The sequence below is a fragment of the Heloderma suspectum genome, chromosome 4 (genome assembly GCF_057233095.1).
Source record: "Heloderma suspectum isolate Gila_16-S chromosome 4, 16-S_ref, whole genome shotgun sequence".
Classification (NCBI taxonomy): Eukaryota; Metazoa; Chordata; class Lepidosauria; order Squamata; family Helodermatidae; genus Heloderma; species Heloderma suspectum.
The window spans coordinates 20,892,219-20,911,781 of record NC_139461.1 but is presented as its reverse complement, the minus strand read 5'-3'; the positions used below and the strand labels follow the sequence as shown (position 1 = coordinate 20,911,781).

The 19,563-nt window shown below is 43.4% G+C and overlaps 1 protein-coding gene across 6 annotated transcripts in view; it reads right to left on the bottom strand.

Annotated features, from left to right (window-relative positions):
• Positions 1-19,563, bottom strand: part of ASAP1 (ArfGAP with SH3 domain, ankyrin repeat and PH domain 1) — a 253,995-nt gene that overhangs the window by 152,780 nt on the left and 81,652 nt on the right. For 2 of the 6 annotated variants that reach the window (XM_084848796.1, XM_084848793.1), the window contains exons 1-2: positions 16,909-17,091; positions 15,327-15,456 (exon numbers count right to left, since the gene is read on the bottom strand). Coding sequence is in view for 4 of the 6 variants with exons in the window: in XM_084848793.1 (XP_084704919.1) it covers positions 15,327-15,452 (126 nt within the window). In the remaining 2 variants the exon portion in view is untranslated. Of the gene's footprint in view, positions 1-15,326; positions 15,457-16,908; positions 17,092-17,334; positions 17,423-19,563 lie in introns of those variants that run through there. The other 4 variants (XM_084848795.1, XM_084848794.1, XM_084848797.1 and 1 more) reach the window with 4 other exon arrangements.

The window sequence follows — 19,563 nt, the reverse complement described above, 5'->3', positions numbered from 1 at the left end:
TGGGTAGCGAGGTGGGCGGTACACCAACAACAGAATCCTTAATCTGTCCCAGGTACCCAACACAAGGTACAAACACTCAAGATCTGCACTCGAACAAGCAGGAAGCCTAGAGAGGAAGATTGAATTCTTATAGACCACGGCAACCCCCCCTCCCCGACCCTCGAGTCGGGGCTGGTGCTGCACTGAGTACCCAGGAGGGCACAGCTGGGAGAGACTGACCCCTCCCAGTTCCCCCACCCAGGTCTCAGTAATACATGCCACGTCAGCCCCCTCATCCACAATCAAATCATGGATGAGGGAGATTTTATTTTGGGCCGACCACTGCATGACTACATTATGACAGCATTTCTTTTCCGCATCCTCAATCACCACAATAATGGTGGTGATTGAGGGTGCAGAAAATGTTACAGGATGTTAGTACTCAACATGGTCATGGTACTCTAGAAAAACCAAATAGGCGCTACTGCAATCCTAGCAATTTCTCATTTAGAAATTTTTCAAGCCTTGTGTTCAAGCCACCATTCTGTAGGAGTGGCCTTTACTTCACAGCAGACATACATAATTTCTCCATTTGCAGGAATAGCACTATGGATTCACACAAACAATCCACTGCACTATCATTTTTGCAGCTATCCTTGAGGAAGAACAATGTGGAATCTCAATTTGTGAAATAATCCAACATGTCTTGTGCTACAGAACCACCATGGGAACTCAAACTAGAGCCTTGTAGCTGATGTGTGTATTCGGCTTCCTAATTGCTGCACACCAGACCATTTTGGGACAAAAAATTCAAAGCAAATCTCAATCTAGGATGACCCCAAAAACCAATGTACAGCAGCACACACATAAATTCACTCCTACTATGTGCTCTTCCCTACTGGATTATCTATCAGGTTCTTAAAATCATCATATAACTGCAAATTTTATATACCATCCAAATTATATTAGCCCAATTTGGATGCCTTTTCATTTAGCCATTTTCCTACAAGCAAACATCAATGAGGTTCCACTGCTAAATATTTCCAGATCAGTCACACTCTGCAATCACACAATCCATGAATTGTTGGTTTGCACTTTCTACGAATCATTCTGAATGTATCACTGCTGTGTGGAAGCCCCCCAAGAAATTCCATTAATCTCATTAACATTTTATCTTCTTTCAAAATGGCTACTAATGTTTAATATAGGCAGGGCTATCCAAATTCACCTCAAATTTCTCTTTTAGCAAAAAAGAAGCATCAGGCAGCTCAAGTGAATATACATGAAGTTCATATGTTCAGATCCTTACTCTGCCATTCATATATACAACATGTTGATATTGTTGCTACTGAGGTGTACATACACCATGATTAATTTTCTGCGTAATTTCTGTTGCAGCACTCCAATGATACAGTATTAGCCTGTGCTGCCCATCCAGTAATAACACTTATTACATAGTCTTGTATTTAGATATACAGTCAGGGCCAGAAATATTGGAACAAGGATAACTGTTTTGACAGTTGGCCTCTGTAAACCACCACAACGAAGTTGAAAGATAACACACCCAGATGGGAGCAAAGTCAGGACTTTCAGCTGTAATTCAAGGGGGTTGACAAAAGTGGGGCACTAACCATTCAGGAAGTACAGCCAGTGGCATACACACACACCCATCGTTGGGGGCTCATAAGTAATGGAACAAATGGCTGACAAGCAGCTGCATGGCCAGGTGTGGCCTGTTTCCTGGGTACCCCATGACCAATCAAGCAGATAAAAGGCCTGGAGGTGTTCTGAGTGTTATATTTGCATTTGGTAGCTGTTCCCTAGAACTCCCAACATGAGGCCCAAAGAGGTGTCCATTTAAGTGAAGGAGGCCATCATTAGGCTGAGGAAACAAAATAAACTCATCAGAGAGATAGCAAAAACAGTGGGAGTGGCCAACACAACAGTTTGGAACATCCTGAAAAAGAAGGAATTAACTAGCAAGCTCAGGAACAGCAAAAGGCCTGGAAGACCACGGAAAGCAACTAAAGTGGGTGACCACAGAATTCTGCTCATGGTGAAGAAGAACTCTTGCACAACATCTAGCCAGGTCAAGAACGCTCTTGAGGAGGTAGGCATGTCATTGTCAACATCTACAGTCAAGGGACGGCTTTATGAATGTAAATACAGAGGTTTCACAACAAGGTGCAAACCACTGGTAACGCTCAAGAACAGACAGGCCAGATTAGCCTTTGCCAGCAAACACCTAAAAAAGCCTGCCCAGTTCTGGAATAAGATTCTTTGGACTGATGAAACCAAGATTAACTTGTACCAGAATGATGGGAAGAGCAAAGTATGGAGAAGGAAAGGAACAGCTCATGATCCAAAGCATACCACATCATTTGTCAAACATGGTGGAGGCAGTGTTATGGCATGGGCATGTATGGCTGCCAAAGGAACCGGGTCACTGGTGTTTACTGATGACCTGACTGCTGATAAAAGAAGCAGGATGAATTGTGAAGTGTATAGGGCTATACTTTCTGCTCAGATTCAGCCGAATGCTGCCAAACTGATAGGATGCCGCTTCATATTGCAGATGGATCATGACCCAAAACATACAGCAAAAGCTACCCAAGAGTTTCTCAAGGCAAAGAAGTGGGATGTTCTTCACTGGCCAAGTCAGTCACCGGATCTCAACCCAGTAGAGCTTGCTTTTCACTTACTGAAGACAGACTGAAGGCAGAAAGACCCACAAACAAGCAGCAGCTGAAGGCTGCTGCAGTAAAAGCCTGGCAAAACATCTCGAGGGAGGAAACTCAGCATTTGGTCATGTCCATGGGTTCCAGACTTCAGGCAGTCATTGACTGCAAAGGGTTTTCATCCAGGTATTAAAGGCGATCCTTCAGTTTGAAATGATGTTGGTTTGTTCCATTACTTATGAGCCACCAACGATGGGTGTGTGTGTATGCCACTGGCTGTACTTCCTGAATGGTTAGTGCCCCACTTTTGTCAACCCCCTTGAATTACAGCTCAAAGTCCTGACTTCGCTCCCATCTGGGTGTGTTTCCTTTCAACTTCAATGTGGTGGTGTACAGAGGCCACCTGCCAAAACAGTTATCCTTGTTCTAATATTTCTGGCCCTGACTGTATACAATACATTGCTATAAAATTCAACAGCACTGTTCATCTGCATAAAAAAAATACTAATTCAAGCAACTACAGAAACCAAGCTTGGGTATTTCTTGATTTGTGACATTCATATACTGCTGAATATAATAAAATCCATCAGCAATTCACAATAAATATTAAAATACATTAAGGGAGCAATCCTATGGCCGCTAGTCAGCAGCTAGATGACCATAGGATAGGTCGGTTCCCTGAGAACCGACCTACACACACACACACAGCCTCGTAGGCAGTGCAGATTGGCCCCACACTCCGAAGAGGAGCACGGAACAGCAAAAACGGGGTGTTCCTGGGGGCATGCCGGGGCGGTGAGGGCAGAAGTGCCATTCCGATGTTTCCTATGTGTCATCTGGTGTCCGCCCCCCGCCCCCCAATCCGACTTCCCGCGGCCAGACATCCGAAATCGGCTATCTAGCCATGAATGCAGGGTGGCTGAAGCGCCGAGGGGACAATCCCCACCGCGCTTCTCCTGCCCTGCATTGGATAAGCAGTCGCCTCCAAGTTTGGAGGCAGCCACCTATCCCAATGGGATTGCGCCCTTAAATATAGTATTAAAAACACAATATAAAAAACATTAAAAGCACAAAAATTAAAACAACTCTAGAAAAACCAATTCAAGGAGCAGCTAAATGTGCTTGCACATGATGGCACTTTAGAATACAGAATGCAGAAATCACTGCATCATTAACCTAAGAGAAGTTTTTTGGAATTAAACATTGATTTCTAAAGTGTGCATACGGGGCTTAACAGTTGTTTGACTCTTTCATCCTCTCTCAAGCCTCTCCTACTTTTCAGCTGTCATGATGTAAACCACACAAGAAAAACAGAAAACTATACATAGAACATGAAATGTAGTGAAGTGCATTCAAATTCATGACATGTATTTCTAAAACATATTTTTGATCCTTAGAATTATTTGTGACTTATCCATCATTTTAGGTAGCCATTAGTACATTTTATAATTAGAGTATGCCTCAATATTTTCAACAACTTTTCTTTCATAATGAAGTTAAAACAGCAAACAATATACATAATTAAAAAAATAAAGTAACAGCAGTAGTAGTAACCACGTCCCAGAGCAGATGAAAGACAGACAAAAACAGCAGCAGCAAATATTCAAAATTAAGATTATGACCCAAAACCTCCTGGAATAGCTGGGAAGGGCATTCCAAAACACAACTGAAAATACCCTTCCCTTGTGGCTACCCACTTAGCTTCAGGGAGCAGGGGAACACAGAACAGGGTCTCAAACTGAATAGAGTGCACATGAGAGAATATACAGGAGAGTGCAGCTCTTAAGGTACCAAAGGTCCAAGACCATTTAGAGCTTTAAAAAGAACTTGCATCTTGAATTGGGCACACAAATTAGGAAAAAAAGGGAGATGGTATAATATCAGTTATATGCTCTGTTCTGTCAGCCCCTCTCAATACCTTGGTGACAGCATTTTCGATCAGCTGAACTTTAAAGACCCTTTTCAAAGGTAGCCCCACTCACATAGATTGAAATACAACAGCTTTTGCTCTAAATTCACTGCATTCAAATGGAGATTCATTGATTGCAAGTGAATATACTTATGTTTACTTTGAATTGGAAAACTGTATTTTGTTAAGAGCTTTAAAACTTAAAATATGTTTGTGATCGAATATTTTCTCATTTAATTCTCTGCTGTGAAATAATTATGCAATTGTACTATTTCAGAAATTTTTTTATTATTATTAATTAGTTCATCTCAGCATCTTCCTCATGATCCTCAACCCTCTATGATTAATCTAAAGCATACCAGCCATTTGCTCCAAAACATAGAGGATATTTATCTCTATGTTTCTGGCCTTAATACTACTGTGTAAATATGGAAGAATTATACCACTGCCTGACTAGACTATTTCAGGAAGGGTGTCTGAAAGGGGGCGGCAGGAGGAATAGTGGTGATGACCAGAGTTAAAGTTCTAGGACTTCTTGACAAATTAAAAACAAAACAAATCACTGGGTCTAGATGGCATGTACTCAAGAGTTCTTTAAAGAACTGAAATATGTTGCTGATCCTTGAAAAGAAATCCACAATTTGCCCCTAAGATTGGCCTCCAGACCAGAGGACTGAAAAGCAGCCAATGGAACACCCATTTTTAAAATAGGGATCCAGGGAATTACAGGCCAGTCAGCTTAACATCTGTTCTGTGTAAACTGGTGGAAAATATTATTAAAAGCGGAAATCATTAAGCATATATAGAAGAACAAGTCTTGCCGAAGAAGAATCAATATGGCTTCTGCAAAGGTATGTCCTGTCTCACTAACCTTTTAGAGTCCTCTGAGAACATCGATATGTATGTGGATAGGGTGATCCAGTAGACATTATACAACTGGACTGTTAAAAAATGTTTGACAGAATCCCTCACCAAAAGGTGCCTGAGCGAATTTAGTAGTCATGGGGTAAGAGAAGTCCTCTCATGGATGGAAACTTGTTAAAGAACAGAAAGCAGGCAGTAGGAATAACTGGACAATTCTCACAATGGAAGGCTGTGAAAAGTGGGGTCCCTCAAGGATATATACTGGAACCGGAGCTTTTTAACTTGTTCATAAATTATCTGGTATTAAAGATTAGCAATAAGTTAACTATGTATGCAGATGATACCAAATTATTCAATGTTGTGAAGGCCAAAATGGATTGCAAGCAACTCCAAAAGGCTATCTCCAGACTAGCAATGTGAATGCTGGGGGGGGGGGGGACAGAAAAAATTGGGGCAGGGGGAGGAATGGAACAATTCACAATTTTCCCCCAAATTTTCCAAAACAACCTGGAAAAAACAGGGGGCATGCTTTCCCCACTTTTTTCATTTTATTTCCCAGGCCTTCACATCTTTCCTTCAGACTGAATGAACATACAGCAAAATAGCAAATGCAGTTCAATGTAAGTAAGTTGGGGCAAATTGGGGCAGAAACCTCCCACATACACTGATGGAATCTGAACTAGCAGTGATTAACAAGGTAAGACATGTAGGGATCATGGTAGAGAGTTCAATAAAAATGTCAACCCAATGTGCGACACCTGTGAAAAAGGTGAATTCCATGCTAGAGATTATTAGGAAAGACACTGAAAATAAAACTGCCAATATCATGATGCCTTTATACAAGTCTAAGGTGCGGCCCCACATGGAATGCTTTGTAGAGCTCTGGTCACAGCATCTCAAGAAGAATACTGTAAAGCTAGAAGTGGTGCAGAAAAGGGTAACAAAAATGATCAAGTGCAGGAACACCTTCCCTACAAGGAAAGGATACAACGTTTGGGGTGTTCTAGTTTAGAAAAAAAGGCAAGTGAGGGGAACATATCTAAGGTCTGTAGAATTATGTATGATTTGGAGGAAGTGGGAAGAGATGTTTTTCTCCTTTTCTCATAATACAAGAACCCAAGGTCTTCAAATGAAGCTTATTGGCAGGAAGTTTACGACTGACTTTGTCACACAGTACATATTTAATAGAATTCACTGCCACAAAGACTAGAAGTGTCCAATAGCTCAGATGGCTTTAAAAAGGGATTAAACAAATTCATAGAGGGTATGACTATCAATGGCTACTACTCTAAGGAGCAGCAATCTAAGGGACCACGTGTCTCACTATGAACCTGCCCGGGTATTAAAATCTGCAGAAGATGCCCTGTTGAGGACGCCATTACCCACAAAAGCCTGTTTGAAGGGCACACATGAAAGGGCTTTCTCCTGTGTTGTACCCACACTATTGAATGTGCTCCCTCAAGAACTAGAATTGGCCCCCTCTCTCTTGGCCTTTAGAAAGGGTGTGAAGACACATCTTTTCAATGTAGCTTTCTACAATGCATTTTTTTTAAAAAAATTACAGTTTTAATGCTCTTGTTTTTATTGTTGCAAAGTTTTATTGTTTTAAATTGTTGCTTTAATGGCTTTTTAGCAGATAAGGCAGTATATAAATGTTAATAATAAATAAATAAATAAATAAATAGTCATGATGACTGTATGCCTCTAAATTACCAATTCCTGGGAACAACAGGAAAAGATTACTGCCCCCATGTCTAGCTTGTGGACTTCCCAGAGACATCCAGTTGGCCATTGTGTGTGTGGGGGGGATGCTGGATAAGACAGACCTCATCCAGCGTGACTCTTGCACATTAAACTTACACAATAGCCAGACTTTTTAAAATATCTGGAGTATACATATCTTTAAATTGTCAAATCAAATAATTATATTTACCAGGAATAAAAATATACACTAACGAATATTTTAACTAGAAATCAATTACACTATTAGACTGACTTCAATGGTGTGCCTTATACATGCTTAATATATATCTATATATATCAGACATATATATCTAGTGGCAAGTAAAAACTAACCTAGAGGAATACCTCTCTTGCACAGCCTTGTGACAAAATAATTAAATTATATGAGTTAACAAAACTGAGATGAATATAAATGTATTAAGGCATGCCTAAATCAAATTCAAAAATAAATGTTATGCTGAAAAGAATGAATTTGCAACACCAGAAGAGATGTGTGCTAAAAGGCATCAGTATGGGCATATAGAAATAATCTAATTATTTCAGTGTTAGTAAGATTACCATGTAACTTCCCTTTATTGGTGAAAAGAATACACTTTAGAACTGAGGTTAATCAATATTGTCTGTAGCCCACATGCAGTTTGACTTAGGCATTTTTCATAGCCCACAGACTCTTGTTAGATTACCAGGAATACCACCTTTCAGGTAATAAAAAATATGCTACTTCACAGCTGCAACAAATTGGCAAGGGGAAAAAAAGAGTAGAAATGTGAAGGCCCAGAAAAAAAGTTCTACCCACCAACACCAACTTTTTTTATTTTTCCTGAAAAAATGAACAATTTTGAATTACAAAATGTATTCTTATAGAATGATAAACAGAATGTTTAAGACAAGGTGTTCCTATATTGGTACCAGGCCTTTATTCCCCCAAAATGATTTCTAAAAACTACACAGTAGGAAGACTTTTATGTAAAACTAGAGATGTAACATTTCTGGGTAAAGAATGGTTTTTAATCCTCTCTGTAAGATTTCCAGCACAGTTATTTCTTCCATTCTTTACTAAAATTATTGATCTACTGTATCTTTTACTGATAGGCATTTAGAAATGCTCCAAGATGTGCTCAATTTCCCAACTTGTAACTAGAGCCACCATATCATAACATGTGAATTCTTGACAGCTTGACTTTTGTTCTACAGAGTCCCGTATTTCTAGGCTTGTTCTGGTTACATTTCATTTCATTTATTACATTTCTATACCACCTTATAGCCAAAGCTCTCTGGGCAGCTTACAAAGATTGAAAACCTTAAAAATACAGCATTATGCATAATATAAAACAGTTTAACTACAAACATACAGAAAGAGCAGACACACATATACATATCCAAACAATAATCCGTGACCTGATTAAAAACCTATCATATACTGCCAAATGCCTGGGAGTAGAGGAAGGCCAAAAAGATAATCCGAGGGCCACCACCAAGAAGACCCTCTAGCTTGTTGGCACCTTCCGAGCCTCCCTTGGACCAGGAGGCACCAGAGGAGGCCTTAGACGATGAGCTGGCACTGCATACCAGTCTTTCTCTGCCTTTAGCTCTCCCTGCTTCTTCTGTCTTCTAGGATGATTCAGATATTTCAGGGACTACTTTCTGAAATTCCTTCTGGCCAGACATAAATTAGGATCTAAAATGTATGTATAACTTAGTTTGCTCATAAAAGTATCATGCTTGGTATGTTATGTTTAAAAGTATAGTTTATTCAGACAATAATTACACATTTATTGAGTTTACTTTTAAATGTTTTTAATTTTAATGATAGTTTTATGAGCAAACCAAGTTATACATAATATATTCTATGCTCCTAATGTAATGGAGGGAGCAAGCAGACCCAGCTTCAAGGTCCAACACAGTGCTCCAGCCTTGGAGGCGATCCGAGGTCCACTTCCCTGCTTCCCCCTTGCAGTCGGCATGGAAAGAACCGCACCGGCTGCTCTCCAAGGTCAGGTAAGCAACCTCAAGGAGGGGGGAAAGGGGATGTTTCAGTGGGCGAGGAAGGGAGGCGACTGAAGAGGCCAGGATAAGAGTTGTCCTGAGGCCTCTGCAGCCTCCTTCCCTCCCCCTCCAAAATGCCATTGGTAGATGGGCAAAAAACCTGTATATTGAGAAATGCAGGATGGGCGGACAGGGAGACTTATTGAGCCCATCCTTGGTTAACGTGTCGTCTAAGAACTTTTTAATCCACAATGGCTTATTTGGCTGAAGTAACCCACCCTGATAACCCATGGTCTGCGGTAAGGGTTATTTAATCCACCATGGGTTATCATGTCGTCTGACACTCACCATGACTTATTCCGGTCACCTACAGAGTCAGCTAGCAAGAACAGCCAAAACCACTGTGGCTACTCTGCTCCAGCCTGCAAGGCCCTTTTTCTGAGATCTGACAGCAGCCCAGGGACAAACGCAGCCAAACAAGCACAGCCTTCCCTGATATCGCACTACAGTTACAAAATGAAGCTCTCCCCTAGTACAAGGACAGCCTAGCACTATTGCGCTCTCCCGCTACAGCGAAGTACGACAATACAGGCTTCCCTGATTGCTACTTTGAAACTGCACAATTTAGGAAATAAGGGATTATGGGAAGAACTGCTCACTTTTCCATGAAGAAGTGCAGTTCCGCAATTATCCACTACAGTACCTGAACGATCTCCATGAGGGCATCCCACCTGTGCAATTTTGCCCCATTCCAGCTGACTGTCCCATTCCAGCTGACATTCCAGGGAGTTATAGCTCCCACCCCCCTTTTCCTTGTCTGGTCACTTTTCCATGAAGGACCAAATTGCGCAATTATCCACTACAGCCTTTGGAGGGTCCCCATGAGGGCACCCCACCTGTGCAATTTCGCCCCATTCCAGCAAACTGTCAGGGAGTTATAGCTGCCACCCCCTTTTTCCTGTTTGGTGCACTTTTTCAAGAAGAAGCAAAATGGCTGGGTGGGATGCACAATTTCACTTTAGCGCTAAAGTGAACAGAAACAGCTCTGCCAGCAATGTCAAGGGGGGAGTGAAATGCACAACTCCACTTTATTGTCATCGATTTTGACGACAATAAAGGCGTCTATGCCAGCAATGGCTATGGGGGGAAATGTGCAGTTGAGGGTTTTGTCCTGATCCTGCAAACCCCAAAGGTTTTATAGCCACCATCCCGTTTTTGTGTAACTAGGATTTTCGCTCCGTGGTGAGTAGTTGTGCTGGGTTTTGATGTTGGATCAGGTGCCTCCTGACTGCAAACTTCCAGGGCTTTAGAGATTAAACACTGCCACTGCTTGGGCAGGAGGACTACAGAGAACAGGGGGCGGGGCGGTAGGTTAAAATTTTCACAGTAGCTTATTAGCCCGTTCATGTGGAGGGGGATTGTGGACTATTTCAAAAATAAGCTACTGTGCATAGCTTATTAACCCACTATGGGTTATTGTGACGTCCAAACATGGCATGTATCTAATTGTAGGAAGCATCTTGGCTTAACTGCACTGGTTGCCTTGGCTTCCAGGCTTAATTCAGGGTTCTGGTTATCATCTTTAGGGTGCAATCCTATGCATGTTTAGACAGAAAAAAGTCCTGCAACTCCCAGCATTCCCCAGCCAGGCAACATGCATAGGATTGTGCCCTTAAAGTCCTAAATGGCTTGGACCCTATATCAATTTCCTCATGTGTTGAGACTGCACTTAGAACAGAGCATCCCAAGCCAACTATAGGTAAAGTGCAATTAGCTATGGCATGGAGCAGAATCTTCTCTATTATGGCACTTTTTAATCAAAGTATACCAAGGTTTATATTTTACTGTATCCATTTCCTTCTGAAAGTCAAGTTCTAAAACTATAGTTCCATTCATTCCTTTCTAAAATGATTCCTCATAGGCCTACTCTACATCTAAGTTCAGTCAGTTGAACTGCGATATTTTCCTTCAAAAAATACAAGAAGTTCCAAAAACTGGGCTACCGACTGTCATAGGTATCATATCCATTATATTCTGTTTAGTAAAGAGCCTTCTTTTGGACATTTTCACATTTGCCACAGATGTGGAAAGAGGCTCCTGGCCTTGATTCAAGCCGCTTAAGTATCAAGAAGGGAAAATAGACTGTAGTTGAGACAGAGGAACTCCCCTGGAAACCAGTATGTAACGAGTAATCTTCATGCAATTCCTTGTATACCCATAGTAGCAGAAGCGCCTTTTGACCAGCAAGTACAACCACAGTAATTAAAGAGTGAACCAGAGAAACACATTAGTGCCAACTAGGGATGGACAGACTCGCCCACGCTCAGTCACTGAGTCGCTGCTGCCACCTGCTCCCACCCGCTGGGCTGCACAAGCTCTGGAGGGCTTGGCAAATGGTCCAGGAGCACTGTACAGCTGCTCACTCCTCGACGCAAGCCACCATTTTTACCCAAGATAGGGGCTCCATAATTTCCGTATTTGTAATTTTGCATAAAACGGCGACCATACAGGGCCATCTCTGCAACATTAGCGGCGTAAAGGTCCCCTTTACACCCCTAATGTTGCGGAGATGGCCCTGTATGGTCGCCGTTTTGCGCAACATTAAAATACATAAATTATGGAGCCCCCATCTTGGGTAAAAATGGTAGCTTGCGTCGAGGAGCGGGCAGCTGCGGGGTGCTCCCCAACTGCATGGTGCTCATGGAGCACATCCACAAGCACCATGCAGCTCAGCAAGAGGCATCCAGGGGGCAGAGCGGAGAGAATCCATCAGACTCTACCCTGCTCTCAGGCACTCACGACATCCTAGTGCCAACATGTATACAGACCTCTGACATACACTCATCTCAGATCTCCACTGTCGTGCCAATAGATATGCCATCCGAGCAAACATTACAGTATTTCAGGATGATGGCACAACTCCTGAAAGGCACAACTTCACCAGAATAAGACATCTTCTGCCATTCTGATTTATACTTACCTCAGTTTAAAATGAACTGTAGCAGATAAGCGATACTGAAGCAGTGTATAAGATACCAGATAATGGCTGTTCATCTTTTATACACAAGAGGTCAACAGGACAACTTATTTTGGAAAGCATTTGTGAAATTGATAATTTGCTTTCTATTATTTTATATTTACTTTAAACTGTAAAGTTTAAACTGTATAGGCCTATATGCATTCTCAGCTCATCAATATATTTATTTATTTATTTATTTATTTATTGCATTCATACCCCGCCTTTCTCCCTCTTGCAAGGAACTCAAGGCGGCTTACATTATCCTCCTCCTCACCGTTGTATCCTCACAACAACAACCCTGTGAGGTAGGTTGGGCTGAGAGTCTGTGACTGGCCCAAAGTCACCCAGTGAGCTTCCATGGCCAAGTGGGGACTAGAACCCGGATCTCCCGGCTCCCAGTCCGTCACTCTCACCACTACACTACACATTCCACAAAATTCAGTTGGTGGGGCAACCAAACTGTCCCCTCCCTGACACCCCCCCCGAAGTCCACAATTTTGACCTTTTCCTGACCCAAATGTGTCTGTGTGACATTCTTTCTACTATGCAGAAAGACAAAACTAACACTGCATGTATTTTTCTACAAGTATGCTTTCAGTTGGCTATACAAGAGCTCTTCAGGGTCTTTTAACCTCTAATATTTCTCTTCTGAAAAAGATACTAGTACTATATTAGAAGGCCCTCTTCTAAAAGCTTGTCAGGGGGGAGAGATTTTATCTCCTGAAACCACTTGATACAAATATCTGCTTCAACCTCTCATTCTCCTTCCCCCAGCAAAGCAAGATGCAGCATTTAACTTCACATAAAGTCAACATAAAAGCTGAAGAATCAACAATTTGGCATGCTACTTGGAAAAAGAGGAGGAAACTATAATCAATAAAGCCAATTAATTCCGTCACCTCCTCTCCCCCCTTATGAATTCATTCCATTTGTTATGACATGAAAATGAGGAATTCACATCTCTCTGATGTCTTGTTGGCAGGAATAAAGAACTGTGAAAAAGTTACTGACATTTTTTCAAAATCTTACTGAGAAACAGAATGCTGATTGAATTGAATGAGTAAATGAAGAAAGGAAATGGATTAAATTGCTTTAGGAAGGGCACAGAACAAAAACAGGATGATCCCTATTGGCCTAGTCCTTTTACAGTGAAGTAATAGCGTTTTTGAACATTCTCACGTGTCAATTCTGAGGGGAAGCTACATCTCGCTCTTACTCCTCTGAATTAATTCTTTTGAAAATTCCCTAACATCTGAACACATGCTACATACTTGTACACCCAACTTATTTCAACTCAACATTCTTCCCAATAAGTATGTTTAGGACTGTAGCATCAAAGAAAATATTTTTGTAACACATTCTGACACAGTTTAGTGGTCTGCTTCCTTGGCTCAGTACAGTGACCTTAGAAAAAAGGAAGATTGAAGACAGGTTTACATAACAGAAACCACAGACCACTACAAATACACATCATCTATTAAAAACATTTCCTTTACTAAAGTACTGTATTTTCAGAATTCCAATACCAGCATTTCAGAATTGTATGTACATTTAAAAATTCCAGCAGTGTGACAACATGTGTGGGGGCTATATGAAAACTGCAATAAGTGTTTGCCCAGACCAGCACTGAATTGCAAAATTCCTGCTGCCTCCTCACCTGGATCCTGGACAAGGTGACAGAGGAGATCTATTCTTATAATTCTCCTGTTGTACATAGACTGCCAGTCTGGCTTTCAGGTGCCGGCAAGGTGGGGATGGGGAGAGATAGCAGCAATTACTACCTCCATGTGAGGCTGCAAGTAAACAAGTTCTGACTTCCTTCTGCTAAATGCTTACCAGCCCTTTAAAGAAAGAAACTTGAAGGATAGTCACAATATGACATGAAGGTGGCCAGTTCTAGATCCAAGACTGGGCACTGCCATGTCAGGTTGTATACACACCTTTCTGACTTTGTTCCTTAAAAGACCAGCAACTCTTTGGGCAAAGCTGCTTGCACAGCTGGACATAGTGGCTCCCATCTTAGTGCTCTCTGAAGCCATGTGAACAGCTGATAACAGTGTTTCACTGACTACACTTGGGAAATTCTAGATGAGAATATTTATGTAGGGGCAAATACCACCTATCTCAGCAAAGTGGCAAACTGGAAGTCTGAATCAATGCCACTCCTCAAAAAACAAAACAAAACCCAACCCGACATATTCACATACCTCTTATCCTCCAATTCTATTATACAACTACTTACTAGCACTGAAGTTGAATATACAAGGGTATTTTAACAAAGAGGTAATTATACTTAATATTTCAGTATGTCATTTTATGTTCACCAAAGCAAGAGCATGATCAGTTTAATTTTAGTGTGTGAAATAACATAGTTCTACTTCAGCAAGATGAGAAAACATATTTTGCCTACAACAATTGGAAAAATAAAACAAATGAAAGTATATAGTGTCAACTGGAGGCTATAAAACAACACTGAAGATGCAACTTCTATTTGTGACAAACACGAATCTAAACATCTCAAATTCTTAGCAATCCAGTATACATCACGTACACCTTGCAGACCTTAAGAAATGTATATGTACAATTCCTGATTTAGACTGTAAGAAACATGCAACTACTAACATTCAGAAGGAAGAAACAAACGGGGCTAAACAGATCAGTGCTACTGTCAAATTGCCGGTTTCACTGCATCATTTTGCATAATCGCCCCCACTTACTTTCAACATCATCTTCCAACCCCCTCATCTGTCCCTTTAACATATTTCCCCACTTGAAAGAGATTTTCTCTACAGCTTGCCCATGCCATTAATTATCTACTGCACCTCAGCCAAAGACACATCAAGCTTCATTCATTCTGTATAACTGTTTGCTCTGTATAATCATAACGTCAAACAATCTTGCTACTGTTGCCACTACTGCTGTCATGAATGCAACATGAGATAACAGGACAACAGAGAGAATATCCAACCTCATTTAACACCCAAACCCTTGAAATTCATCCATGTAAAAAGGGTGTGAGCACCGAGTACAGTTGTAATCCAAGAGTATGCACACTATAGTTATGAAGAAAGTAGGGTAGTATGTATATCAATTGGCTCCCTCATGCATCCACACACACATAAAGCATAAATAATGAGTGTTTTTTTACCTCTTCTAGCAGCGTGACTGTATTCCTGCAGTTCTGTAGCCGGGTGGTAAAGCTGGATGTGGTTGGAGAGTTATAATCCTCCGTGGTCTCAGCAATAAACTCCGACACAGTGATCTGGTCCGGCATGATCCTGCCCAGCGGAGACAGATAATCACGGAGAAGAAAGAAGAGACAAGGAGAGAGGGAGCATTAAATACAAAGCAGGGCTTCAACAAGGTTTAGCTGAGGGAGGAGTGGCAGTAGAATGTTTTCTTTCTTTTCTGTCACTCTGTTGAAAATAGAGAAGGAAGATGCCCTTCAGATCATAGCCTGCTCCATCTGAAGATGGGAGAAGGGAGATGACTTTACTGGGCTGCCTCTGCTCCCACCAACACTAGACTTCCTGCTCTCCTTTCAGGGGAAGAAGTATGCAAGGGCTGGGTGTCCCTCCACTTCAGTGCTTTACTAAGCATGATCACTGTGAACTCTCTCTCGCAGAAGCCGTCCTTGCCCGTCTTGGTTCCCCTTCCTAAGTTAAAAAAGGCATTCTCATCCTCTATGCCTGCCTACTCTAGAGTCCATTCAATGTTGCCTAATTAAGTTATCCAGCTGACAGCGGGTGCTTCCAGACAAGACTTTTATCATACACTCGCCCTGCCTCATTCATTCATGGAATTTGATAGAAGGGTCCAGACGACATCTTCAACTTGTAACCCTGCCATGTTTTCCCATCACTTCCTCTATCCATTTTTTTTCCCCAAAAACATCCACTGAGGAAGAAAACACAGAATAGCTGCACAATGCCTTTAGACTGGTAGTGTTCTAGGATCATTTCGTCTGGAAGCACCCTCATTCTCAGATAATCCTAGGGGCTATATTCCTTATCTGGGGTGCAGAAGGTGATCTGTAACTTACAAAACTTCCAAACTAATTCTCAAAGGGGGGGGGGGCTCTCTCAACCTGCTTGGTTATGCCTATTAACTACTTTGGCCATTTCCAGAAATGCCCCCCCCCCATTTTAAAAACCAGAGGGAGTGTCTTCTAGTACCTCAGGTCCTTCCCCTTCCCAACTGCAGAATCCTCCCATCTCTCCCACCCTCACCCCCTGCTTCTCCTTCTAAAAAGAAAAAAAAATCTACACAGATCTTTCTTGACCGCCTTAGCAGAAAAGAGGAGTCAAAGGGGTGCCACTACGACCGCACACCCGCCCCAGGAAAGGAAAGGGTGCCTCCCTGAGCCCCTAACTGGACTTTCCCAGCCCCTTCTTATGGAGGGCTAGGAAGAAAGAGAGAGAGACATATCCTCTGCCTCTCTCTCTCTCTCTCTCTCACACACACACACACACCCATCCTCTTGACATCTCCCTCAAAGAAGAGCTGAGGGGGAAGGGGAGTCCCTCATCCCCAATTCCTATTCCTCTCATTCCCCCCATCGCTAGAAACTGGGCAGAGGAGAGTCTGGAAAAAAGGCTGCCCCCCCCACCACTTTCAAGCTTCTCAGAGGGGTGCTGCGAGAGGGGAATTTCTCCCTCCCTCCCTCCCTCCCTCCGCCCGCCCAAGAGAGGGAGGGCGCCGTCCCTCGTTTCTCTCAGAGGACTACTAACTTGCGCAGGCGGCCCCCCCTCAGCTGAACCCCCCAAGCCGGAGTTGGGGGGAGTGAGGGAGGAATGGAGGGGGTAGGACGAGGGAGGCGGCGGCGGCGGCGGCAATTCCAGGTCCCGGGGAAGCGAGAGTCCCTCTGCCAGCCTGTGACGCGCGTTCTTTCCCCGCTCAGCTCTCGCTCCCTCAGGCGCTCGGCTCGCTCCCGCGCAGGCTCCTGCAGCCGCCTCCGCCTCCTCCTCACCCGCCGCCGCCGCCGCCTCCTCAGCCCTCCGGGGGGGGGGGGAGGGGCGCGCGCACGATGCGGGTGGGAGGGGGCGGAGCGCGCGCGCCAGCTCCCTCTCGCGCTTGACAGTTTTACGTGTGTGTGTGTGTGCGCGCGCGCGAGGGAGGGAGGGAGAGACACGCGCTCGCCCGAGGAACCAACTCACCAGCGCACCGCTCTCCCCCTCTTTTCCTCCTCCCCCCCCCGCCGCTCCCCTCACCGGAGGCGACTGTTGCCACGGTCACGTGAGGAAAACAAGGAAGTAGCAGTGCGCACGCGCCTCAGCGTGCGCACTCCCTCGCGCGTCTCCTTCATCTCTCCCTCCCTCCCTCCCTCCTTTCTGTCGCGTCCTTCCCCGCACCACCGCCTCCCCCTTCGTGGTGGGACTCCGAATTGGGGGCGCGCGGCTGCGGCCGTTGGCCCTGGCTGCGAAAGTTCCATGCGCGCGCCCGCGCCACCACCAACCCGTTATTTTTCCCCAGCCCTACCCATGGAAATTATATTATTATTATTATTATTATTATTATTAATTTCTATACCGTCCATCAGCCGAAGCTCTCTGGGCGGTTTGCAACAATTCACAAGATAAAACAGAGCATAAAAACTTAGACAAAACGTAAAAAACGATTTTGGGCGCAATCCTATGTATGTTTAGACAGAAAAAAAAAAAAAGCCCTACAACTCCCAGCACAGCTGGCTATGGCATGCTGGGAGTTGTAGGATGTCTTTCTGTCCAAACATGCATTGGATTGCACCCTAAAGCAGCAAAAAAAAAAAATTCAATGAGGTACCACACCGGATAAAGACAACTGAGGTAAATGTCCCATCATATTTATTTATTTATTGCATTTATATCCTGCCTTTTTTCCTCTTGCAAGGAACCCAAGGTGGCGTACATTATCCTCCTCCTCTCTGTTTTATCCTCACAACAACCCTGTGAGGTAGCTTGGGCTGAGAGTCTGTGACTGGCCCAAAGTCACCCAGTGAGCTTCCATGGCTGAGTGGGGACTAGAACCCAGATCTCCCGACTCCCAGTCCGTCACTCTCACCACTACACTACACTGGCTCCATCATATGCCATTAAGGGCACAATCCTATGCATGTTTAGACAGATAAAAGGCCTACAACTCCCAGCATTCCCCAGCCAGCTTTGGTCCTTCTTTGGGAAGGACTACTCCCAAATGAATCCTAAAAGATGATGCTGTTAAAGTGCTGCACTCAATATGCCAACACTTTTGGAACACTCAACAGTGGCCGCAAGACCAGAAAAGGTCAGTTTACGTTCCAATTCCAAAGAAGGGCAACGCCAAAGAGTGTTCAAACTACCGCACAATTGCGCTCATTTCACATGCCAGCAAGGTGATGCTCAAAATCCTACAAGCTAGGCTTCAGCAGTATGCGAACCGAGAACTACCGGAAGTACAAGCTGGGTTTCGAAGAGGCAGAGGAACTAGAGATCAAATCGCCAACATTCGCTGGATCATGGAGAAAGCAAGGGAATTCCAGAAAAACGTCTATTTCTGCTTCATTGACTACGCTAAAGCCTTTGATTGTGTGGATCACAACAAACTGTGGCAAATTCTTAAAGAGATAGGAGTACCAGACCACCTTACCTGTCTCCTGAGAAACCTGTACGAGGGTCAAGAAGCAACAGTAAGAACCAGACACGGAACAACCGATTGGTTCAAAATTGGGAAAGGAGTACGACAGGGCTGTATATTGTCGCCCTGCTTATTTAACTTATATGCAGAGTACATCATGAGAAACGCCGGGTTGGATGAATCACAGGTCGGAATTAAGATTGCCAGGAGAATTATCAATAACCTCACATACGCAGACGATACCACCCTAATGGCAGAAATCGAAGAGGATCTAAAGAGCCTCTTGTTGAGGGTGAAAGTGGAGAGTGCAAAAGCTGGTTTGAAACTCAACATTAAAAAACGAAGATCATGGCATCTGGCCCCATCACTTCCTGGCATATAGAAGGGGAAGAAATGGAAGCAGTGACAGATTTCATTTTCTTGGGTTCCAAGATCACCACAGACGGTGACTGTAGCCATGAAATTAAAAGACGCTTGCTCCTTGGGAGGAAAGCTATGGCAAACCTAGACAGCATAGTCAGAAGCAGAGACATCACCTTGCCGACAAAGGTCCGCCTAATCAAAGCTATGGTTTTCCCATAGCACGTATGGCTGTGAGAGCTGGACTATAAGGAAGGCTGAGCGCCGAAGAATTGATGCTTTCGAACTGTGGTGCTGGAGAAGACTCTTACGAGTCCCCTGGACTGCAAGGACGTCAAATCAGTCCATCCTAAAGGAAATCAACCCTGAGTGCTCATTGGAAGGACAGATACTGAAGCTGAAGCTCAAATATTTTGGCCACCTAATGTGAAGAG